Source organism: Myxine glutinosa, unplaced genomic scaffold, assembly GCF_964187855.1.
Source record: "Myxine glutinosa unplaced genomic scaffold, kmMyxGlut1.1 SCAFFOLD_2148, whole genome shotgun sequence".
NCBI classification, from domain to species: domain Eukaryota; kingdom Metazoa; phylum Chordata; class Myxini; order Myxiniformes; family Myxinidae; genus Myxine; species Myxine glutinosa.
Genome location: NW_027618243.1, coordinates 1 through 26,054, shown reverse-complemented (window position 1 = coordinate 26,054; position 26,054 = coordinate 1). Strand labels below are relative to the sequence as shown.

Sequence of the window (26,054 nt, the reverse complement as noted above, 5' to 3'; positions counted from 1 at the left end):
ATAGTTTTCTTGACAATCATAGGGGATGACTTTTGTTTGCCATTTATGATTTATCTATCTATAATTCCAGTAATCTCTGTGTGTATGTTTGTATGTTTGTATGTTTGTATGTTTGTATGTTTGTATGTTTGTATGTTTGTATGTTTGTATGTCTGTATGTCTGTGACCGCTGTTTCTCGACAACCACGGGTCCGATATACTTTAAACTTGCCAGGTATATTGCTGGGGACCCGAGGATGTGCCTTTTCAAGGTTTCATATTAATCGGAGAAGTAGTTACCGAGCTATGTCCAAAAAACGATTCAACCAATCAGAGAGCAGCGAGCTATCACGTGTGCCGAACGTGGCGAACAGACTCTGCCTCGGACGGCACATTTGAGAGCGTATTCATTTATTTCACGTTGGAAAACTATGTTGCCGTTAAACTATGTTTTAAAACTAATTAAAACTAATTTGCGATTCATTCGCTTTCCTGCGCGTTTGTGCACGCGATGGCGATTTCTTTACCAAACTCCGCAAGCCGTTCGCTTTGGACCAAACCATTTCATGTAAATAGAGGGGGGGGGATTGTCACCGTACTCGCAAGCGGTTCACTTTGGACCAAACCATTTCATGTAAATAGAGGGGGGGGGGGGATTGTCACCGTACTCGCAAGCCATTCGCTTTGGACCAAACCATTTCATGTAAATAGAGGGGGGGGGGGGATTGTCACCGTACTCGCAAGCCGTTCGCTTTGGCTTTGTGAATGGACCAAACCATTTCATGTAAATAGAGGGGGGGGATATAATTTTAGATATATATATAGTACGGGCATGCCCTAGTTGTGATAACGATGAATGTAACTATATATGATTGTCAAATACAACAACTTCAATGGAAGAAATGTGTAACTGCATCTCTTCTCATTCCTCTTACTCATTGCTCTTTTTCAAGATCATCCTCTTCATAGCAAAATTCTGCAAAAACAAGTCACACAATTGTCACACAATGTTTTATTATAGTTTATTGATAAACATTGTGATGTGTTCTGCATCAATATATTTACATATATGTGAAAATATGTTTGGTCACAATCCCTTCAACGGTTTCGGAGAAGAAGTTGCAAGTGTTTACGGACAGACTGACGGATGGACGGATGACGCACCATTGCATGAGCTCCCCTGAACCTTGTTCCAGGTGAGCTATAAATCGGACCCTGAGGGGTCTACTGGTGGGGTTGACCCCCCAAAATAGGTATTTGCTTTTTTCTCAGAAACTACACACACAATTGTGACGAAACTTGACCTTTATAAATGTGCTCACCAGTGGCGTCCTGAGGGTGTGTGGCATTAAAAAAATTTTTTTTAAATAACGTAATTTTTCCGCTCCCCCTCCCCCAAACCTCCTCTCGTCCATCCTCCCCCCCTCTCCCACCCCCTGCTTCCACGTCCCTCTCCCAAATTATCAACCCCAGTAGCTGTTGGTAATAGGGCATAGACATAAGGAAACTAGGTTATTTATATTTCAATATTAATTAATTGACCATTGACCATTCCAGGCGATGCAGTGTGCCAAAACAAAGATGAAAAGAACACTTAATGTCAGTTCAAATATTTATTAAACTAGGGGGCCCGTTGGTCCATTGGACCAAATTTTAATTGGGCACTTTTGGATCTTCTGGGACTTTTGGGTCTTTGGGGACTTTTGGGTGTTTGTGGACTTTTGAGTCATCTGGGTCCTTGGGAGAGGGAGGGGTGAGGAAGGGGGTAGGGGGAGTGGAAGGGGGAGTGCTGCGAGAGGTGAGGGGAGAGGGAGGGGAAAGATACACTACATATACATCTATTTTTGTGGGGGGGGGGAGGGAGGAGAGGAGGTGGCTTTGACAGGCCCCTCCGTTTGACACGGTACACATTTACATAGATAATTTACGCCCCTCTCCTGGTCTCCAACACCCCCGCATGAGGCCGCACCCACATAGCCTATGTTACCCCCCAGACAAAGTTGTATTTGTATTTGTACACCGAGTAAAGTATATAAGCGTTTATAGCTGGAGTACCTGGCGTTGCTGAAGCGAAAAAGAAACATCAACATATTTGAAATGAGGGCAAATACAATGGAAAAGCAATTACATCCAAAACAGAATCCATCACAAATGTCAAATCAGTAATAATAAATAATAAATACTGTAAATACTATAAATAACAATCTATAAACTAAGAAAAAGAAGAAGTCTTCCCACCAACTGCGTACACTTCCGGAATTGTTTGATTCATTTGTGTTCAAATGTTTGCGAATTGTTTTGTATTTATTTATGTGAATGTGTACTTGAATATAATTTATTATAACTGTCATTAATCAAAAAGGCTTAGGCACTATATAGCGATTTTTTTTTTAAATCCCAAAAAACGAACTTTTTAATTTTCAATTTTTTGGGGGGGTTTTCTTTTTGCCTAAAACACTCCCAGGCTCTCACTGATGAACCTCTGAAAGTTTGACGAAGATCCATTCAGCCATCTCTGAGAAAAATTGTGACAGACAGACAGACAGACAGACAGACAGACCAACTTATGGTCTCTTATGTAGTAGGTCTACATAGGGTCTTACTATTTAGGTCTTACTACTTAGGGTCTTATTTAGGTTTTACTACTCTTACTACTTAGGGTCTTACTACTTAGGGTCTCTTATGTAGTAGGTCCAATAACTGGATCCCTTGTTCAGGCTGTTTTATACGACGGCATCAGTGATGCGTTGACGTAGCGAATCTGCCGCTGAGAAAGCGTGACTCGAGATGGTTATTTATCACATGGTTTGTTTTTACCTTCACATGTGACTGGATGGTTTGTGATCACGTGTCCCGTGTGCGGTGTGTAGCACTGGTACCTCACAATTATTTTATTGTAGCGGCTACCGCTGGGTTTTCACAATCGCCTTGCACCTACCAAGGACGCGGAGCGATCACCATGCCGGGCTCGTCCAGGACGCCCGGGCAGGCCCGCGCTCAACTTGCCAGGCCTCGTCCGGGACGCCCGGGCATGCCCGGGCATGCCCGCCCTCGACTTGCCAGGCCGTGGCCAGGACGCCCGGCCACGCCCCCTCTCGCCGTTCCCAGGCAAATGCTCCGGGATAATGTGTGTATATATATTGCTGCCCGATAAACGGGCTTTTCAAAGTACCTGAGCTGTTTTGTTTGAATAAAGCAACTCGGACGAATTCCAGCTTTTTGTCGCGTCAATTCTTCCGATCGACGTGGGAGCACCGCTCCTTCATTGGTGACCTACCGACATGGACACGGCAGTTGCCCTTAAACTGCCTACCTTCTGGGAGGCTCACGCGGTGGTTTGGTTCGCCCGGGCGGACTCCCTGTTCGCCCTGCGAGGCATCACGGCCGACGACACCCGCTTCCACCATGTGGTAGCAGTGCTCGGTTCAGCCACCGCGGCCCGCGCCCTGAGCCTCCTCGAGAGCCCGCCAGCCGCTGACAAACACGGCGTGATTAAAAAGCTCCTCCTCGACGCTTTCACCCTCCCATCGGCGGAACGCGCACGGCGCCTGCTCGACCTGCCCGAGCTCGGCGACACGCGCCCGTCCGAGCGAATGGACTACATGCTTTTGCTGCTCGGCGAGCACTCTCCGGCATTCCTGTTCCGGGAGCTGTTACTCCGTCAGCTGCCTAGCCCGGTACGCCTCGCCCTGGCAAGCACGACGATCACGGATCCACGTGCCCTCGCCAGGGAAGCCGACAAGATCTCCGGGGCAGGACAACGCATTGCAGCAGCAACCTGGGGCCCACCGCCGTCCGACGCAACACCCATGGCGCCCGAGCACCCGGCACGGTCGACGACCGAACTGCCGACGCAATCGGCGACCGCTACGCCGAGCCGACCACCTCCAGCACGACGGCCGGGGCCTCCACCTGACCAAGCGTGGTGTTACTATCATGCCAGGTTCGGACAGAAGGCCCGGACATGCCGACCCCCGTGCACCTTCGGCAGGCCGGGAAACGGCCGGGCCGGCGTTCATTACCAGCCACTAGGGCATGCCCGTACTATATATATATCTAAAATTATATCCCCCCCCCTCTATTTACATGAAATGGTTTGGTCTATTCGCAAAGCCAAAGCGAACGGCTTGCGAGTACGGTGACAACCCCCCCCCCCCCCCTCTATTTACATGAAATGGTTTGGTCCAAAGCGAACGGCTTGCGAGTACGGTGACAATCCCCCCCCTCTATTTACATGAAATGGTTTGGTCCAAAGCGAACCGCTTGCGAGTACGGTGACAATCCCCCCCCCCCTCTATTTACATGAAATGGTTTGGTCCAAAGCGAACGGCTTGCGGAGTTTGGTAAAGAAATCGCCATCGCGTGCACAAACGCGCAGGAAAGCGAATGAATCGCAAATTAGTTTTAATTAGTTTTAAAACATAGTTTAACGGCAACATAGTTTTCCAACGTGAAATAAATGAATACGCTCTCAAATGTGCCGTCCGAGGCAGAGTCTGTTCGCCACGTTCGGCACACGTGATAGCTAGCTCGCTGCTCTCTGATTGGTTGAATCGTTTTTTGGACATAGCTCGGTAACTACTTCTCCGATTAATATGAAACCTTGAAAAGGCACATCCTCGGGTCCCCAGCAATATACCTGGCAAGTTTAAAGTATATCGAACCCGTGGTTGTCGAGAAACAGCGGTCACAGACATACAGACATACAAACATACAAACATACAAACATACAAACATACAAACATACAAACATACAAACATACACACAGAGATTACTGGAATTATAGATAGATGAGCGCCGGCCACACGGGCAACTTACTTTTCATCACAGACAAAGTGTCCGGACGGCGCTTCCTGTGTGACACCGGCGCCCAACTGAGCGTCATACCCGCCTCTGACCAGGACAGGCAGTCCGCGGTTTGCGGCCCCTCCTTGGTTGCGGCCAACGGATCGGCCATCCGCACCTTCGGCCCGCGCAACGTCACCCTCTGCTTCGGCGGCCAACGCTTTACTTGGACGTTTGTAACCGCAAACGTGCCCATGGCTCTGCTAGGCGCCGACTTCCTCTGTGCACACGGACTGCTGGTGGACGTCCAACGGCGTCGCCTAATCAACGCCGAAACCTTCAGCTCCCTGGTATGCACATTGAGCAGCTCCGCTCCGACCGAGCTGGCATGCGCCCTCCCGGCGGCGAACGAGTTTGCTCGCCTGCTCATGGAGTTCCCGGCCCTCACGCGGCCGACGTTTTCGGCCGTCGCAGTACGACATGGGATCGAGCACCACATACCAACCACGGGCCCGCCGGTCTACGCCAGAGCCCGCCGCCTCGACCCAGTCAAGCTCGCCGTGGCCAAAGCCGAGTTCGACGCTTTAGAACACCTCGGCATCGTGCGGCGCTCCGATAGCGCGTGGGCTTTGCCACTACACATCGTCCCAAAGCCAGGGGGCGGCTGGCGCCCATGTGGCGACTACCGCCGTCTTAACGACGCTACCACCCCTGACAGGTATCCGATCCCGCACATCCAAGACTTCTCCGCCCGTCTGGCGGGACGACGGGTCATTTTTTCAAAAATCGACCTCATACGGAGATATCATCAGGTACCTGTCAGGGCGGCCGACGTCCCTAAAATGGCAGTCATCACGCCGTTCGGCTTATTCGAATTCCTACGGATGCCGTTTGGTCTCAAGAACGCGGCTCAGGCGTTCCAGCGCTTGATGGACGGCATGCTGCGTGACCTGCCGTTCCTCTTCGTTTACCTGGATGACATCCTCGTCGCCAGCACGTCCCGGGCCGAGCACCTCCTCCACCTTCGAAAACTGTTCGGGCGCCTCAGCGAGCACGGCCTCATCGTCAACCCGGCCAAATGCCACTTCGGCACGAAGGCCGTTGATTTTTTGGGCCACCACATCACCAAGAACGGGACCGTGCCGCTGCCAACCAAGGTCGAGACCATCACCACGTTTCCGCGTCCCCGCTCCATAAAGGCCCTGCAGGAATTCCTGGGAATGGTGAATTTCTATCACCGCTTCGTGCCCCACGCTGCTCAACTCATGCGGCCCCTCTACGAAGCCCTCCGGGGCAAGCCGGCCAAGCACGACATCGTCTGGTCCGCAGCAATTGACGCGGCCTTCCAAAGCTCAAAGCGGGCCCTCGCCGACGCAACACTGCTCGCTCACCCGGTGCTCAACGCTCCCATCGCCCTCACCACGGATGCCTCCGACTACGCGGTGGGCGCCGTACATGAGCAATGGGTGAACGGGGTTTGGCAGCCACTCGCTTTTTTCAGCCGGCAGCTCCGGCTGAACGAGCTCAAATACAGTACGTTTGACCGTGAGCTCCTCGGTCTACACCTGGCCGTTCGCCATTTCCGCCACCTCCTGGAGGGCCGACCCTTCACGGCGTTCGTCGACCACAAGCCGTTGGTTTACGCAATGGCCAAGGTCACGGAGCCGTGGTCGGCCCGCCAACAGCGCCACCTCTCCGCCGTGTCGGAGTTTACCACGGACATCCGGCACGTCGCCGGCAAAAACAACGCCGTGGCCGACTGTCTTTCTCGGGCCAGCGCGAACGCGGTCCACCTCGGCGTGGACTTCGCACTTATGGCGGCGGACCAAACCACCGATACCACGGTGCAAGCCCTCCGGGCGGCGGACACGGGCCTCCGACTGGCCGACATCCCCTTCGCGGACACTGTCCTGCTCTGCGACGTCTCCCAAGGCCAGCCTCGCCCCATCGTGCCCATTACCTGGCAACGCCGCATCTTCGCCTCCCTCCACGGCCTTTCCCACCCGGGCCGGAAAGCTTCCCAGAAGCTGGTGTCGGCGCGATTCGTCTGGCACGGCCTTCGACGGGACGTCCGCGATTGGACCAGCACCTGCACAGCCTGCCAACAGGCCAAGGTCCACCGACACACCCAGGCCCCGCTGGCACCTTTCACCGTGCACGAACGACGTTTCGACCACGTCAACGTGGATCTGGTGGGCCCCCTCCCCCCGTCACGGGGGTTCACACACCTGCTCACCATGGTGGACAGGACCACCAGGTGGCCGGAGGCCGTTCCCCTCGTCTCCACCACCACCGCCGACGTGGTGCAGGCTTTCATCGCCACCTGGGTCGCCCGCTTCGGCGCACCGGCGGACATCTCGTCAGACCGCGGACCACAGTTCACCTCTGAGCTGTGGGGCGCGGTCGCCCGCAACCTGGGGGTCAAGCTCCACCGTACTATGGCCTACCACCCCCAAGCCAAAGGGTTGTGCGAGCGATTCCACCGCTCCATGAAGGCCGCGCTCATGGCCGGCCTTCAGGACGGCGGTTGGGCAGACCGGCTACCGTGGGTCCTTTTGGGCCTCCGCACGGCCCCCAAGGAGGACCTCCGGGCATCCACCCCCGAGCTTGTCTACGGCCAGGCGCTATGCGTCCCGGGCGAGTTCTTGCCCGATGCTACCAGTCCCTGGTCCACAGCTCGCCAGCGCTCGGACCTCCAGGAGGCCGCCCGACGGTTTGCCCCCGTGCCAACATCCCACCACGGTGACCCCCAGTCCTACGTCCCCCCAGCACTTCGCACAGCGGAGTATGTTTTTGTGCGTCATGACGCACATCGGGGGCCACTCCGGCCGCCGTACGACGGGCCCTTCCGGGTCCTGCGACGGGACGACAAGTCGTTCGTCATCGACATCGGCGGCAGGTCGGACCGGATTGCGGTGGACCGCCTCAAGCCGGCGCACATGGACATCGACCAACCACCACGGTTGGCCCTTCCGCCGTGGCGAGGCCGCCCCCCGTCCACGGTGCCCCCCACTCGACCGCCCACCACCACCCCAGACCTCCCCCCCCCCCCCCACGACCCGCCAGGGGTCGCTTCGGCCGGGTCATCAGGACCCCCCTCAAATTGACCCTGCCGGTGCAAGTCGATTCTGGGGGGACGTGTGTAGCGGTTACCGCTGGGTTTTCACAATCGCCTTGCACTTACCAAGGACGCGGAGCGATCACCATGCCAGGCCGTGGCCAGGACGCCCGGCCACGCCCCCTCTCGCCGTTCCCGGGCAAACGCTCCGGGATAATGTGTGTATATATATTGCTGCCGGATAAACGGGCTTTTCAGAGTACCTGAGCTGTTTTGTTTGAATAAAGCAACTCGGACGAATTCCAGCTTTTTGTCGCGTCCATTCTTCCGATCGACGTGGGAGCAGCGCTCCTTCATTATCTATCTATAATTCCAGTAATCTCTGTCTGTACGTCTGTACGTCTGTACGTTTGTTTGTCTGTGACCGCTGTTTCTCGGCAACCACGGGTCCGATATACTTTTAACTTGCCAGGTATATTGCTGGGGACCCGAGGATGTGCCTTTTCAAGGTTTCATATTAATCGGACAATTACTTACCGAGCTATGTCCAAAAAACGATTCAACCAATCAGAGAGCAGCGAACGATCGCGTGTGCCGAACGTGGCGGGCACACTCTGCCTCGGATGGCACATTTGAGAGCGTATTCATTTATTTCACGTTTGCAAACTATGTTGGCGTTAAACTATGTTTTACAACTAATAAAAACGAATTTGCGATTCATTCGCTTTCCTGCGCGTTTGTGCACGCGATGGCGATTTCTTTACCAAACTCCGGAAGCCGTTCGCTTTGGACCAAACCATTGCATGTAAATAGAGGGGGGGGATTGTCACCACTCGCAAGCCGTTCGCTTTGGACCAAACCATTTCATGTAAATAGAGGGGGGGGATATAATTTTAGATATAGATATAGTACGGGCATGCCCTAGTCTATCTATAATTCCAGTAATCTCTGTCTGTACATTTGTCTGTGACCGCTGTTTCTCGACAACCACGGGTCCGATATACTTTTAACTTGCCAGGTATATTGCTGGGGACCCGAGGATGTGCCTTTTCAAGGTTTCATATTAATCGGACAATTACTTACCGAGCTATGTCCAAAAAACGATTCAACCAATCAGAGAGCAGCGAACGATCGCGTGTGCCGAACGTGGAGGACACACTCTGCCTCGGATGGTACATTTGAGAGCGTATTCATTTATTTCACGTTTGCAAACTATGTTGGCGTTAAACTACGTTTTAAAACTAATAAAAACGAATTTGCGATTCATTCGCTTTCCTGCGCGTTTGTGCACGCGATGGCGATTTCTTTACCAAACTCCGGAAGCCGTTCGCTTTGGACCAAACCATTGCATGTAAATAGAGGGGGGGGTTCTGTGGTCGTTGCGAATGGACCAAACCATTCATGTAAATAGAGGGGGGGGGATTGTCACTGTACTCGCAAGCCGTTCGCCGTTCGCTTTGGCGTTGCGAATGGACCAAACCATTTCATGTAAATAGAGGGGGGGGATATAATTTTAGATAGATATATAGTACGGGCATATATATAGTACGGGCATGCCCTAGTATTTATAAATGTAACAATGAAAAACAAGGCATTTTCCAAGGCAGGATCTTTCTGCTGATATTATTTAATTCCACATTATCACCCATAGCGCCGACACTGAGGCAAATGTGTCTAGCGGCTCCGCCCCCATCAAGCTGATTGACCGTCATAGCCACGCCTACCCCGGTCCTATTCTTTTACAATAGAATGTAGTTTTACGTACTTTTCATGGAATTTTCTCAAGTTATTAGAACTAGCAACGGTACCTGCCATAAGGGTCGGGCTTCAATTGGGAGACCCAAATGAAAGGTAAAATATCAGAAATTGAAGACTTTTTTATTTCAAACGATTTATATAAACATCCGTTAAATCATATCACACGCAAATCATCAAAATCTAAACAGTATTTGTAGAATTTCAACAAAAGCCACATCACTGTTTATATCGGTACCGGGTTTGACCGATCTCGTTTTTTCGATTTATTTTTGCTTTTTCCATGGTCTCGAGAACTGAAAAGTGATCCCTGCCTCGACAATCAGCTGAACAGACCAAGTGGGCTCTCATATGTAGCCTAAGTGACTTTTTAAAGAAGATAATCCAACTTTAGTTTTGTATGCAGCAGACGGGACCGACATTTTTTTTGCACACCATCCCTACATCGAGAGTACAAGCGTACGCTCTGATATCATTATGGGGCCGAGCATTGTCCTGCTGCAGGAAAACACCGGTAGTGAGTAGTCCACGACGTTTTGATCTGTTTGCTGGTTTTAGATTATTTTTAAGGAGGTCGCAGTATAATGCACAGGTGACTGGGGTCCCTCTGAGCATGTCATGCTCCACAAGTGGGCTTCAGCTATCCCAGAAGAGCGTCAGCATCACTTTTGCAGCGGACGGCTGTGTGATGAAATTTTTTTGGCTTCGGTGAAGTTGAATGGCGCCACTTGCTTGCCCTCTTCGTTTCTGGCTGAAAGTAGTGGACCCAGCTTTCATCCGCAGTCACTCCGCATGATAAGAAAGTGTCGCCTTCTGTTTTGTAACGTCTCAGAAGTTCTTCACATGCGTCCACTCGCCGTTCTTTCAGTTCAGTTGTGAGTTGTAGTTAAGCACCCGCCTGGCAGACACTTTGCGGAACCCCAGCACATTGTGAATGATATGGTGTGCTGAACCATGGCTAATGTTCAATTCGGAGACCACTTCATCTGGCGTAATGCGACAGTTTTCCCTTAACACGAGCTCAACTCCTGCAACATTTCTGATGTGTCGGCTGTGCGAGACAACAACTAGGCCGGCCCGAGTAAGCAGCGCCTGCCACACTGGACACTCCACTTTTAAACTTCCTGTCCCAGTCGTACACCTGCTGCAGCGATAAGCATGCGTCACCATATTGCATCTTCATTCTGCAATGGATTTCACTGGGATTCACACCCTCACTTCCCAAGAAATGGATGACAGAACATTTCTCCTCCCTGTTGCATGCTTCTAAGGGAGCCGCCGTCTTGGAACTGCTCTCCTGACCTCATACACTCAATGTTGCCAGATCTAAAACAGGCAAAACATGACTGTTACCCATAGATATAACATATGTCGTCTACAATGACACATATTACATTCTCGAATTTATATCGCCATTTTAAGGTTACTTCATAACCGGCCCTCGTGTGTATATATATATTTGGTCAAGTTTCATCGAAATTGTGTGTGTAGTTTCTGAAAAGAAAGCAAATACCTATTTTGGGGGGTCAAACCTGGATCCACTTTGACCCCCGGTAAACCCCCTTAGACCCAGATTTTTCTAATGCTGTGAACAAACTTAGGTCACAACACAACAAATATAATTTGTGCCAAATTTGGTCGCAATCCCATCAGCGGTTTCAGAGAAGAAATTTCAAGTGTTTACGGACGGCTGGACTGACGGACGGACGGACAATGCGCCATTGCATCAGCTCCCCTGAACTTCGTTCCAGGTGAGCTAAAGAACAATAGAATATTCGATTTCGCAAGTAACAAACAAACCGACAGGGATGAAAACATAGCCTCCATCAGGATAAAATCAATAAGTAATTGGGAGATGACAATCAATAGGTTATATTCAAATAAGAATGGGGGACATGACAACAATCCAGTTATATTCCAGTATATTACAATACATACGGTTTCAAAAACTCCCAAATAATTGCAGTAAAATTAATTTTTTTTCTCTAAACAAACTCGAAATATCACGTAGTTCTGCCAATATTAAATAAAGAAAATTCCAAACCAAACTACATGCGCCATAGCAAGTGAACATAGTGTTTTGATTACATACTCACCATTACTTGGAGGCTTCACGATACCTTCTTTTGAAATTCCAAATTTCTTTGAAATTGCTGCTAATTTTTCGAAAGCACTTTCAGGAACAGGTTTCTTTCGTGCTGTGATGAAAATAAAACAATGGTAATTGTGTTCAGAAAATGATTTTCTTGCATATGTGTGTGCGCACATCAAGATCAAATATTTTTGGAAAACAAATGAAGCATTTTGTTTTTTCCCCTGTGCATCACTGGATATTATTCACTTTTTTCAAACTTGTTTTCAAAATCAGAAATAATGCTCGAAATTGAGTTCCATGAAGTTTGGTCGTTCTTTGGGGGATTGGCATCTTAGGTATTTCCTCTGAGCACTCTCCTGCCTTTTTAAGAACATGTGTTAACATTTATTCATTTTATGTCTCCGAACATTCTTATAATTCATACAAATGTACACACATGCCCATGTAATGAATGTACTAATTTTTACCCTCGCCTGAAGAGAGGGTATTGCATTTGAGTCTGTTTGTTTGTCTGTCTGTTTGTTTGTCCACATGGAATAAATATGATTTTCTATGCAACCGTTGGTCCAATTTATAGGAAATTTACACCACAGGTGCAACTCCTCCGTGGAATTGTTTAATGATAATTATGACGCCATAGGTCACGTGGTACGGGCACCATCTTGGAAAACCCAAAAAATTGCACCTCCATATCTCCAAAAGCACTGCATAGAAAATTTTGAGACATGATTCATTTAGTCCATGAGCCAGGCCCCTACATTTTGGCCACCGGTACCATCTGAGGGGAATAATGCTCACAGTGATTTTTGACAAGGTATACACCCCTAGAGTTGGAAAATATGTGATAGCATTGCTGCAGTGGTAGCTTTTTGTGTGATATCACCCTTTTTGTAACCCTACCCAAAAATAAACTTTTCTGAAATGTGCCTCGCACAAAATAAAACATGCAACTTCAAACTAATGGTTCTCCCTTATTATAGACCATATCTCCTTGAAAATTGTTCGGCATGTAGCTCAGCCCATTTGCACACATGTGGGCAATGTCTATTTGACATTTCAACTAAAAGATGGTGTGGTGGTGCAATATGGATAAATTCCAACATGGCAGGCCCCAGTCCATTTGCTGCAGGTTAAGGTCTAACAACTTCATCATAAATATACAGCAATGTTTGACATTTTGATAGGTTGGTATAATGCAACAAGACTAAGAACATGTAAGAGAATATAAATAAATCAGATAAGTTAAGTGTATGATGGGTATTTGAGCTGTTTCATGTGAACTAACATTTTTGTACGTTGTTGTGGAGAATTGTGCAAATTGATTGCTATCTTTCATGTATACGCTGTGATCAAGTCGTTCTTAGACCAGGTGTACAACATGGTTGATGATTTGAACCTCCAGCACGAGGTGGAGAGACTGGGCACCAGTTGCAGGGTATCACAGGCACACAGATTGTGAGGCATTGGAGGAGTTTCCTGACATGAGTCAATAACAAAACCAGTCTCATTACCTTCATAGTCAGTGAATGGAGGAAGGCAGAGTGCAGAGAAAAGCTACAGGAGAAGGTTCTATATGTGACTGTGAATGACAAGTGCTACAGAATCACATCTCAGAACAGTGAAGAGGTGCCAGCTCACCAGTGCCACCAGGAAGAAGCAGACGGGCACCTACTTCTACATGCTGCCCATGCTGCTAGAGAGGGCTATCAGGCCAAAGTGATCTTCTCAGATGACACGGATGTCTTCATCATGTGTATAGCATTCCATGACAAGATACGAGTACATTGTTCCAGAAATGTGGCACGAGATCCAGGACAAGGGGAGTTGATATCAGGAAAATCGCTGCCACTGTTGGCGTAGATGTCTCTAGAGCTCTCATTCGATTGCATGCATACGCCGGATGTGACACTGTCAGTGCTTTTGCAAGCAAAGGGAAGGCAAAGGCCCTGAAACTCTTGACCAGCAACAGGGAAATCAAGGACACATTCTTAGAGTTGGGTCAGGAATTGGACCTCTCTGAAGAACTGATGGACAAACTAGAGGCATTCACATGCCTCCTCTATGCCCCCAAAGCATCATCCACCACGGTAAATTATCTCAGGCACCACCTGTTCTGTGCTAAAAAAAAAAAAAAGAAGTGAGATAGAGAGTCATCAGCTTCTACCATGCAGGGACTGCTTGGTGAAACATGCACAAAGAGCCAACTACCAGGCTGGAGTATGGAGAAGATGTCTGGAACAGGATGCGCAGGTGCCAAGCCCTGTTGGCAGAAGGTGGAAGATTGAGAAGGAAGAAGGAGCTGGACAGTTGGTAGTACACTGGATGGATGGTCAGCCAGCACTTAAGGCCGTCCTGGATCTACTGGCCTGCAACTGTCCAAGAAAGTGTGAACTGCCAAAATGTGTGTGTATGGTAAATGGACTCAAGTGTACCGATATGTGCAGACTGCCAGACTGTGAGAACCAGGCATATCCACCTCAGACAATGAGGAAAGTGCAGAAGAGCATGAGGATGAGCTGGAAAATGATTCTGATTATTAGTTTCAGCTTGAACAATTTACATTGCTTATTACACTCGGTGCATATTATATGAAACTAGCAGAAGTACCCGGCATTGCCGGGCGGGGGAGGGGAGGGAAACGGGGGGAGGGGGGAAGGGAAGGGGAGGGGGAGGGGAGGGAGAGGGGGGAGGGGGAAGGGGAGGGAGGGGGAGGGGGAGGGGAGAGGAGGGGGAGGGGAGGGAGAGGGGAGGGAGGGGAGGGGAGAGGAGGGGGAGGGGAGGGAGGGGAGGGGAGTGCGAGGGGAGAGGAGGACGAGGGGAGGGGAGGGGGAGGGGAGGGAGGGGAGGGGGTAGGTGGGGGAAGGGGAGGAGGAGGGGGAGGGGAGGGGGAGGAAGAGGGGGGAGGGGAGAGGAGGGGGAGGGAGGGGGAGGAGAGGGGAGAGGAGGGGGAGGGGAGGGGAGAGGTGGAAGAGGGGAGGGAGGGGAGGTGGGTGAAGGGGAGGGGGAGGAAGAAGGGGGAGGGGAGAGGAGGGGGAGGGAGGGGGAGGGAGGGGGAGGGGGAGGGGAGGGAGGGGGAGGGGAGAGGAGAGGAGGGGGAGGGGAGGGAGGGGATGGGGGAGGTGGGGGAAGGGGAGGGGGAGGAAGAGAGGGGAGGGGAGAGGAGGGGGAGGGAGGGGGCCAAATATCAAGTACGTGAGCCTCTCCGTTTAGGAGTCTATCGGTAACATTACACACACACAAACTGTGTTTTATGTTCAATGGTTCCTCCGGCGGGGATGGAACATCACGTGATCGCTCTGAGCGAATCAGCGCGCTGCTCTGCCACCGGCTCAGATCCGTGTATAATATTCCTCGCTGAAATGCGCTGAGGTAAATATGAATAAAAAATATGGATCTCATCAAATATTTTGAGGTAGGCCATGTTCTTCCCAGGCTCAATGGCCATGTCTATGCCAAATATCAAGCGCGTGAGCCTCTCCGTTTAGGAGTCTTTCGGTAACATTACACACACACACACACACACACACACACACACACACACACACACACACACACACACACACACACACACACACAAACTGTGTTTTATATATATATATAGATGTTAAAATAAATTATACCATTACTAGCAGAAGTACCCGGCATTGCCGGGCGGGGGAGGGGAGGGGGCGGGGGAATGGGAGGGGAGGGGAGCGGGGGGGGGGGGGAGCGAGCCCCTTGGCAAAGCGAGCGATTTTTTTTTTCATAGCGTTCATAGCGTCATAGCGTTCATAGCGTCATATCGTTGATAGCGTCATAGCGTTCATAGCGTTTCATAGCGATTTTTTTTTTCATAGCGTCATAGCGTCATAGCGTTCATAGCGTTCATAGCGTTCATAGCGTTCATAGCGTCATATCGTTCATAGCGTCATAGCGTTCATAGTGTCATATCATTCATAGCGTTTCATAGCGTCATAGCGATTTTTTTTTTTCATAGCGTCATAGCGTTCATAGCGTCATATCATTCATAGCGTTCATAGCGTCATCGCGTCATCGCGTCATCACGTGATCGCTCTGAGCGAGCTCTGAGCGTCATAGCGATTTTTTTTTTCATAGCGTCATAGCGTCATAGCGTTCATAGCGTCATATTGTTCATAGCGTCATATTGTTCATAGCGTCATTGCGTTCATAGCGTCATAGCATCATCACGTGATCGCTCTGAGCGAATCAGCACCCACCTGCTCTGATTCCGTTGATTCCGTGCGCTGAAATGCGCTGAGGTAAATATGAATAAAAAATATGGATCGTCAAATATTTTTAGTTCGGCCATGTTCGTCCCAGGCTCAATGGCCATGTCTATGCCAAATATCAAGCACGTAAGCCTCTCCGTTTAGGAGTCTATCGGTAACATTACACACACAAACAAACATACACACAGAGATTAGTGGAATTATAGATAGATAGATACCAATATATACCATTAAGTTATTTTGATTCCTCAATAAATTTTCTACAAACCCATGTAATCATATGTATCCCAGAATTGTTATTAACTTTTTCAAAATAAATGATACACAAATACTTCTCCATTTTTTTTTTTTTTTTTTTTTTTAGGATAGTGTTACAAAAATGGTGATAACTGATAACACACAAAAAGCTACCACAGCTGCAATGCTGTCATATATTTTTCAGCTCTAGGGGTGTATACCTTGCCAAAAATCACGATGTGCATTATTCCCTTCAGATGGTACTGACCAATCCTAGTGGCTCATGGCCTAATTGTAAAGAACTCATGTGGAATAACATATTTTCACGATGATGTCATAGGTGTCTCCATAATCACGTCATAATTCGACAAGTAGAAAACTTCATCCGATCAAGAAGAAAATTTCTTGAGCATCATCTGGGATAAATTGGTGGAGAAACAAAAATGATGACGTCATAGGTCACGTGGTTTGGCCGCCATGTTTGTGTTAACACAAAAGCCTTAAAAATACACGTCCTGGCGAGTGTCTGAAATCTCTGATAGCTCTTTGTTTAATCTGTAGATCTAATTTTTGATATATTATTTAGCACCTTTACACAACTGCCTCCATTTTCATATAAGTTTGGTAAAGGGACTTAAACGTAATCTCTGACAGTAAATACATTTTATCTGATCACTCTCCTTCCTTGTGACCTTGAATTAATCACTTTGAGGATTCGTGACCGAGGCTCCACACACACAAAGCTGGCAAAAACTATCATTTTGTATAAACTACCTTTTCACAAACTAAATATTCAACAATTGTGTTTGAAAATACCTTTGTGTATCTTCATTGATCTGTGGATTGAAAACTCAATTGAATGTGTACGTTAAAATGCACATGCTAAATCACATGTCGAGTCCACTTAAATATTAAATCCATGATTCATTCTTTATCGATTAAATTTCACGATTCATCAAAGTGTTTCCACAAATGTAGTGCAACATACTTACCAATCAAATAAATAGCGTTGAATGGGATCTTGTGGATTCGGCCATTAAAAGTAAGAAAACCATAATTTTCATATTCCAAATCAATGCAGCCATAATGATGATCCGTGAAATTGGTGATGGTATGAGTTGCAAAAGTATATTTCACTGTGAGAGAGACAATCAGTTCGAACAATCATTAAGAGTTCAGTGACATAAAAAATTATAAGGATAGTGTTCTGATATAGTGCTGTCCCACACTTGATGAGCATGAGCTTCCATGAAGAGAGGTGATGTAAAGATGGTGTGGAGGGCACTACATTGGTTGCGCAATTGTTGGAAGCTTACAAACTCAATGAGAATTTGACCCTGAAAACTTTATCCCGGAGGTCTTTTGAAATCACCTTGGTGCTCATGGTTGAGTCTTTGCTGTGAAATGCACCACCCAGCAGAGGAAACCTACAGGAACAGCTGATTTTATTCTGAAATAATCAGAATCACCATAATTTAACACAGGTGGAGGCCAATTAACTTGGTGTGTGATTTTGAAGGTGATTGGTTACACCTGAGCACATTTAGAATTGCTATTATACTAGGGGGTGGACACTTATCCAACCAAGATATTCTAGTTTTGTGTTTTTAATGAATTTTTTTTAATTTGTAGAATTTGTTTTTCACTTGGAAGTTATGGGTTATGATGTGTAAATAAAGGTGGAAATAGTCTGAATTATTACAATTTAATTTCAGGATATAGGGCTAAGGATATAGATATATAATTTCAACAGGTGAAATTTTTGAAGGGGGGGGGGGGGGAGGGTGAAATAGGCACTGTGTATAAGCATTCTGTAGTTGAGAGTATCACTATTACTGTTTGAAACCAAAAATAAATGTTGACCTGGGACATTTTATGAGTATTTAGCAACAGCTCTGACATGAAATGGATGTGTAGACAAGCAAAGGTTCACCTGGTGTTGCTTTCCCAGATGTTTCATTGATTTTGGTGGTCAAAACAGATTTTGCACACGCTCCATTGCCCCTGGAATAAGGAATCAAAGCTAACAATGTCATGGCAATTTTATACTTTAAACACATTGAAGGGAAATAAAAAATATTTGTTCAAAGGAATATTGGTAGTAGGATTGATATTGATTTCAATTAAGTGTAGAAAAGCTGATATATATCATAACTGTCTAACCAGTAAGAAGCAACATGGCCAATAGTTTTATCGCATTATACGTCAGAGTCAACACACTATGTATATGTTCATTGAATTCGGTGAGTAAAGATATCTCTAATCAGCACACTTTTTTGTTGTTCGAGTGCTATTCTCATGTAGTATGTGTTCAATTAATGTTGAATGTGAAGTTAATAGAAACATCACTTACATGAGTATGTTGCCTTTTACAATAATTGTATTTTCAAAGGAAGAAACTCTGTGGACAATCTGGTGGACTGATTGGAATCTTTCCAAATCAGCAACCATTACAGGATTATCTGCTGCCATTGCGATTGTGATCCAGTAACCTACATACTTTTTGTTAAAATAAAACAGAAAGTATTTCGCAATCAACTGCACAACATATTTGAAACACTATTTACAGTCACGTGAAAAAGTAAGTACACCCCATGTAAAGTTTTGACTTTTTCAACATATTTCAACATACAGATATTTGACCTTCCTTTCAACAATATTGATAGATAAAGGTGATATAATATAACAAATATCATGAAACATTTACATTTTGTAGTCCATTGTATAATTTAAATAAACATAAATGCAAATTTCGCATGTGGAAAAAGAAAGTACACCCCTACGGCCTACATTTATCACTACTTCAAATACCTAAATTAGAATCAGGTGCACCAGCTCAGGTGCAAATGGTTAGAACATCGTGAGAGAGGATCTTGGAGGACCCTGTCTTATTTAAACATCAGACATTTAGTCTGGTTTGCTCTTTGTTGTTGAAGTGTGCGGCGTCACCATGCCTAGATCAAAAGAGCTATCTGAGGCCTTCAGAAAAGGTTATAGATGCCGACGAGTCTGGGAAGGGATTTAAAAAGATCTCCAAACAATTTGAAATCAATCATTCGACTGTCCGGAACATCATTTACAAGTGGAGAAGATTCCAAACAACTGCCAACTTGTTCAGGCCAGGCCGCCCCAGCAAGTTCAGCCTGAGAGCAGACCGCAAGATGCTGAAAGAAGTCTCTAAGAACCCCAGAATGTCATCAGGGGACCTCCAGGTAGCTCTTGCCACTGTTGATGTCAAAGTGCACGAGTCTACCATTAGAAAGAGGCTGCACAAATTTGCTCTACATGGGAGGTGTGCCAGGAGGAAACCTTTGCTGTCCAGAAAGAACATCAGGGCAAGACTAAAGTTTGCGAATGAACACCTAGGCAAAGACCAGCACTTCTGGAACAATGTGCTCTGGACAGATGAGTCAAAGGTAGAGCTATTTGGCCACAGTACCAGAAGATATGTTTGGCGAAAACCAAAGACAGCATTTGACCACAAGAACCTGATACCAAGTGTAAAGCATGGTGGTGGAAATATTATGGTTTGGGGCAGCTTTGCTGCATCAGGGCCTGGGCAGCTCACCATCATAGAATCCACTATGAATTCTTCATTGTACCAGAGGGTGCTTGAGGATAATGTGAGGCCATCTGTTGGAAAGTTGAAGCTGAACCGAAGGTGGAACTTGCAACATGACAATGACCCTAAACATACCAGGAAATCAACCAAGGAATGGCTGAAAAGAAAGAAATGGAGGGTTCTGGAATGGCCAAGTCAAAGCCCGGATCTAAATCCCATCGAGATGTTGTGGGGGGATTTGAAACGAGCTTTGCATGCAAGAAACCCCTCAAACATCGCACAGCTGAAAGAATTCTGCATGGAGGAGGGGGCAAAAATTTCTCCCAGTCGATGTCAGAGACTGGTAGACAGTTATAAGAAATGCCTACTTGAGGTTGTTTCTGCCAAAGGGGGAAATACCACCTATTGGAGCCAAGGGTGTACTTTCTTTTTCCACATGCGAAATTTGCATTTATGTTTATTTAAATTATACAATGGACTACAAAATGTAAATGTTTCATGATATTTGTTATATTATATCACCTTTATCTATCATTCTATCAATATTGTTGAAATGAAGATCAAATAGCTGTATGTTGAAATATGTTGAAAAAGTCAAAACTTTACATGGGGTGTACTTCCTTTTTCACGTGACTATATAGAAAAGATTTGTACTGAATTGGAACTTGATGCAATCTATGGGGGTTTTCTTTCTTTACGTTTTCATCATGAACTATCCTTACCTTGTCTATACTGAAGGGATCTTTACCACAATTGGTTTTCTCATAATGAACTGCAAGAAGAAGAAATGCAGATCATCATGAGTTGAAGTTGCACGCTGATTTTGTTACAATGGAAGGTAAAAACGATGTATTTACAGAGATATAGTAAGTTATAGGGTAAGGAAGAGAAAGAGTGGTTTCAATTGCATTTGTTGCTAATAATGGCTTTTTGAGATTGGTTGTTTCACATCGACCTAATTATTACCTGGACAGTCACGAAGGTGGACAGAGCTCATGCCTTCACCGCTGACTTTTGTCTGTTTGTTTCTTTGTCTTTTGTGTCTATCTGTGAACAGGATATCTCAAAAAAGTTGTGGACAGATTCAGATGAAACTTGGTGGACATGTTGGGCGTGTGACAAGGAAGAATTGTTTAAATTTTGGTGAAGATCCCAATACGGTTCCGGATACAAGATTTTTTAATTTATTTCAATGGTGGGCTGATTGGGGCAAAAACGATATATCGCATGATATTTCAAAAAGTTGTGAATTGATTATTACAAAACTCGGTGGATGAGTTGTTTAGGCAACAAGAGCAAGCCGATTCGATGTTGGTTCAGTTCCCGATCCAGATCCGGCCTATCAGTGGGATCCAAAATCTAAACTCTACAGCCTGGAGGAGGTATGCGTTCCTTAGGATGCCTGGATTCTGAAGGGTGACCAAGTAGTAAAAACATTGGCAATTACTAGAGCTTGTGGGTTCAAATTTAGCCTCTGGGATCACCAGTATCCTTATATAGTAGTAATAAATTTTGTTTTCTAAACTTCTTGAAAGTGATACGTCATCTCAAATGAAAGAGAATTTCTAGGGACAATGGCTTGAAAATGTGAAATGAATGATCCAATTCCTAAAAGTAGAATTTTATATTTCTATACATTTTCTCAAACAAACAACCCACGTAGATAATCACACATTCATACATGCATAGATCAAAAGTAATGAATGGGCCTAAATGACAGAGTACAGCATGTATGTTCTCAGGCCAGTAGAGAATCAAGGAAGAAGAGGGAAACAATGACATCACACATCAGTGGGTGAGTGGCAGAAAGGAGAAGGGTGTGAAGGGCAGGAGGTATGGGGTCAGCGAGAGTAAAGGAGATGAAAAATAGAGTGGTTGGATATGGGAGAAACCACGAGGTGACAATTGACGGCAATCTTGCAGGACGAGATGGATGGGCACAAGACAACAGGTACATGAAGTCGGTTCCACAGATGAGAGAGTTAAATGATGAAGGAAAGGAGGTGAGCACTCAGATTATAATTTGGGAGGCTAACAAGATATGTGATTCTTGAAGACCATGTGAGTAGTATATACTGTATTTGTGGGGGATTCCCAGGCTTCCCACCATGAAATGATATTTAAATATTACTGAAGTACTATAGTATTTGAGTGCGTACGACAATTTCAGTACTCAAATGTGAATATAATAATATATTTCTTCACAAGAAAATAAAAATTTTCAGTAAAATATGAATGCAAGAAAAGCTTCATCAAATATTTACATCATATATGAATGTAAGCATATATTGTGCTTATTAATAATATTAATAATAATATAAAGCCATCTTACCTTTGGTGTCATTACAAAAATCTGCCAAAAGAAAAGAGTAAGGGAAAGAGTCACGCTTTACATCACCGCTTTACACCACTTTACACAAACATCACCGCTTTACACAAAAAAGGTGCAACAACAGATCCTTGCAACCACAGACCAATCAGCCTTCTCCCAATTTTTATCAGCAAAGTCATGGAATCCATCATTGCTTCAGATATGAAATCTTTCCTCTTCTCAAATGGCTTGATCTCTGGTCATCAATTTCGTTTCTGACCAGGTCACTCTACTCTGGACATGCTGCTTCTGCTGTCTCAACAATGGATGGAGGTCCTCAATGCCAAACAGGAAATTAGAGCTGTCTCCCTTGACATATCACGTGCCTTCAATACGGTCTGGCACCCCGCTCTGCTCACCAAACTCTCCTCCTATGGTATCCATGGAAATCTCCATGCATGGCTTGCGGACTTCCTCTCCAGTCGCAGTCAACGTGTGGCCCTGAATGGGTTTCTCTCATCTCCCCTTCCTGTTCAGGCTGAAGTTCCCCAAGGCAGTGTTCTGGGCCCTGTGCCTTTTCTGGTCTTCATCAATGATCTCTCGGACTCTCTTAAAAATCCTCTCTATCTCTTTGCTGATGACTCCACTCTCTGCCGCTCCATTCCTCATCCCTCAGATCGGCAGTCTAAAGCCTCCTCACTCTCTGCAGACCTGGCCAAAATCACAGACTGGTCAAACAAGTGGGACATGTCTTTCAATCCTGAAAAATCTCACAGTCTTACTATGTCTCTCCGAAAAGACCGACTGGACAACCCTCCCATCCACTTTCTGAATAATCCTCTCCAATAAGTTCTGTCACTCAAGCTTTTGGGTCTCACTATCTGCCATGTTCTTTCTTGGGAAAACCACATTTCAAATCTGGCCTCCAAAGCCAGTCGCCGACTGGGCATCCTCCGTCGTGCGAAGTCCTTCCTTAGCACACCTGAGCTCCTCACCACATACAAGGCTTTCATCCGCAGCTCAATGGAATGCTGTTCTCCCCTCTTGGCCGGTGCCTGCCTCACACCTCGCTCGGCATCATACTGTTGAAACCAAAGCTTTCAGAATCATTGGAATCTCCCACGATGATGCTAACTCCGAGGGCCTTTCACTTACTCACCGCAGGCAGGTTGGTGGTCTTTCTGTCTTCTACCAACTCCTCTCCGGCCTTGCTACTCCAGCTCTCTCTGGGCTCTGTCCCCCAAATATTCCTACAGGTCGCACAAGATCTGCCTGCAACCCTCTTATGGTTAAACTGCCAAAATCAAGACTCTCTGCTCACCTTCACTCCTTCATTCCTCATTTCTCCCGCCTCTGGAACAAACTCCCTCACTCTCATCAATCCCACTCCTCTCTCCAGGTCTTTAAAACAGCTGTTCACCAGCATCACTTATCTTCCCCCATCCAAAACCTTGATCTTATCTACCCCCGTTAATTCACTCCAGAGCCACTTTTTTCAAATACCAACTGCCTTCCTGGAAGTCCTTGCAGTCTCCTTGTGTTTTATATTTCTCCCACTCCACGCCCCACCCTTCCCACGCCTCCTCCCCCCAAGTCCCCTCCCTCCCACAAATCTCCCGATGTCCCTGCTCTCAAATGTTGTGTTTGTGTGCTTCCCCTTATCTCCCCAACTTGTCTTCTGCTTTCTGTTATAAATGTTAGCTCTTTCACGAGCCTCGATCCTGTATACAAAAAAATAAATAAATAAATAAAAGTCATTGCATGTTTTTATGATTATTTCCATTACACTGTCATTTTGTCCAATTACTGCCTTAAGCCTCAGTTTACTGGCAATAATCACTTTCCAACATTCCCCTCTTTTGACCAACTTTTACTGCCTTCCCCTCATTAACATTAACATCATTTTCAGGGAGTTATGTTTGCCTCCTGCCCAAATTGCACAATGATCCCTTGCTCAGTTCTCAAACAGAGCAGCGAAACTCACAATTCACTTTGCAGTGTTAAAAGGGACCCTTGTTACCCTGCGCTCCCGAAGCGAAAAGCAGGGTTAAGCAATCGGGTATGTCCGTATGTGCGTAAGTGTGGCGTACGTGTCTGCATTTTAAAAAATCCTTTTCTCGCCAGCTGTTGGTCCAATTGACACGAAATTTTACCATAGGAGCGCCTCCGCCTGTAGATTTTTTTTATTCAGAATTATGACGTCATAGGTCATGTGATACGGATGCCATTTTGGAAAAACGTTACACCTCTATATCTCCCAAACCACTCGATGGAAAAAGTTGAAACAGGCTCATTATCAAGTACTCACCATGGGGAATAAGATATGATGATGATGATGACTTAATCATCATTAATTATCATTCTTAATCATGATGCCTTCATTATGACATCATAATTCGACAAGTGCACTGCTTGATCTGATCAGTATTTAAAAAAAACAAATTTGTCCTCTGCAACTGTAAGTCTGATGGGAACGAAATTTGTACCATAGGAGCGACTCCTCCTGTATAATATTGTAATGATAATTATGATGTCATAGGTCACGTAGTTCAGGCGCCATCTTGGAAAAATGAAAAAATGGTGCACCTCCATATCTCTGAAACCGCTCAATGGAAAGAATTGAAACATGGCTCATTGTAAAGAACAACCTATGGGGAATAAGATAAGTTAATGATGATGTCATCAGTACCTTATTTATGACGTCATAATTCGACAAGTACCATGCATGATTTGATCAGTATGATTTTTTTTCTCTGCAAATCTTGGTCTGATTGACACAAAATTTTCACCATCGGAGAAACCCCTCCTGTAGAATATTTTAATGATAATTATGAAATCACAGGTCACGTGGTACAGGCGCCATCCTGGAAAAAATGTGTACCTCTATATCTCTGAAACCGCTCAATGGAAAAAATTGAAGCATGGCTCATTGTAAAGAACTCTCCATGGGGAATAAAATATGTTAATGATGATGTCATAGGTGCCTCCATTATGACGTCATAATTCGACGAGTACAAAACTTCATCCGATCAAGATGAAATGCCTTGAGCGTCATGTAGGCATAAATTGGTGGGAAAAAATAATAATGATGACGTCATAGGTCACGTGGTTCGGCCGCCATCTTGAAAAAACCCAAAACATTTGCACCTCTATAGTTCCGAAAGCGCTGCATAGTAAAAATTGAGACATGGCTCATTGTAAAGAACTCTCCATGTGGAATAACATCTGTTAATGATGATGTCATACGTGCCTCCATTATGACGTCATAATTCGACAAGTACAAAACTTCATCCGATCAAGATATAATTTCTTGAGCATAATCTAGCGATAAATTGGTGGAGAACAAAGAAAAAGATGACGTCATCGGTCACGTGGTTCAGCCGCCATATTTAATTTAACACAAAAGCCTTAAAAACCACTGAAAACACATCCTGTCAAGGTTCGGTAATCTCTGATTGCTCTTTCTTGTTTTAATTATATAATGTCAACATTCTCAGTATGTATTGTGTTAACTTCAATAACTATTTAACATTGACCTGATGGCATACCAGTTCTCACCTTTATTTTCAAGATCTACTTTTCCTTCAATTGGCAAGTTTGCCTGAACCACTGCTTCTTTGAATTCTTCCATTATGTCTTCTGTTACATGGGGTGTCCGTGCTGTAACAACCAACATTAGTAAGGCATTCTGTCCTGTTCCGTACAGTGCTAAATTAGCAAAGCTGTGCCTTATATATATTTTAAAATCGCACCCGTGTGCAAAGGAAACGGTTCAGTTTAGCATTTTTAATATGAACTAGGCAAAGCCTAGAAATAAAGGAAACCCACTAGAATTACCCTTTATAACCCTTTAAAAACCTCTACAATTACCCTTTAGAATTACCCTTTAAAATTACCCTTTAGAAATACCCCTTAGAAAACATTAGAATTAAACCTTAGATCCCAATAAAATGACCTTTTAGAAACTTCTAGAATTACCCTTTAGAAATACCGTTTAGAATTAGCCTTTAGAATTACCTTTCAGAACACCTTATAATTACCC

General features: G+C 45.9%; 1 protein-coding gene across 2 annotated transcripts; it reads right to left on the bottom strand.

The window, feature by feature from the left end:
- LOC144889272 (major urinary protein 20-like) lies at nt 1-25,706 on the bottom strand. 2 transcript variants are annotated; one of them, XR_013621676.1, is made up of 9 exons: nt 25,571-25,706; nt 22,034-22,054; nt 20,424-20,473; nt 18,493-18,638; nt 18,073-18,143; nt 17,132-17,275; nt 11,675-11,776; nt 822-955; nt 1-54 (listed from the first exon to the last, which is right to left on the bottom strand). XR_013621676.1 is itself a non-coding variant. In XM_078769342.1 (8 exons), exons 1-8 carry the CDS (start codon nt 25,686-25,688, stop codon nt 915-917), a joined length of 693 nt encoding a protein of 230 aa, XP_078625468.1. In that variant the 5' UTR covers nt 25,689-25,706; the 3' UTR covers nt 821-914. The 2 variants fall into 2 exon arrangements, 1 of the variants encoding a protein (XP_078625468.1); XM_078769342.1 differs by lacking the exon at nt 1-54 and having other exon boundaries at nt 821-955.
- Between the last annotated feature and the right edge of the window lie 348 nt (nt 25,707-26,054).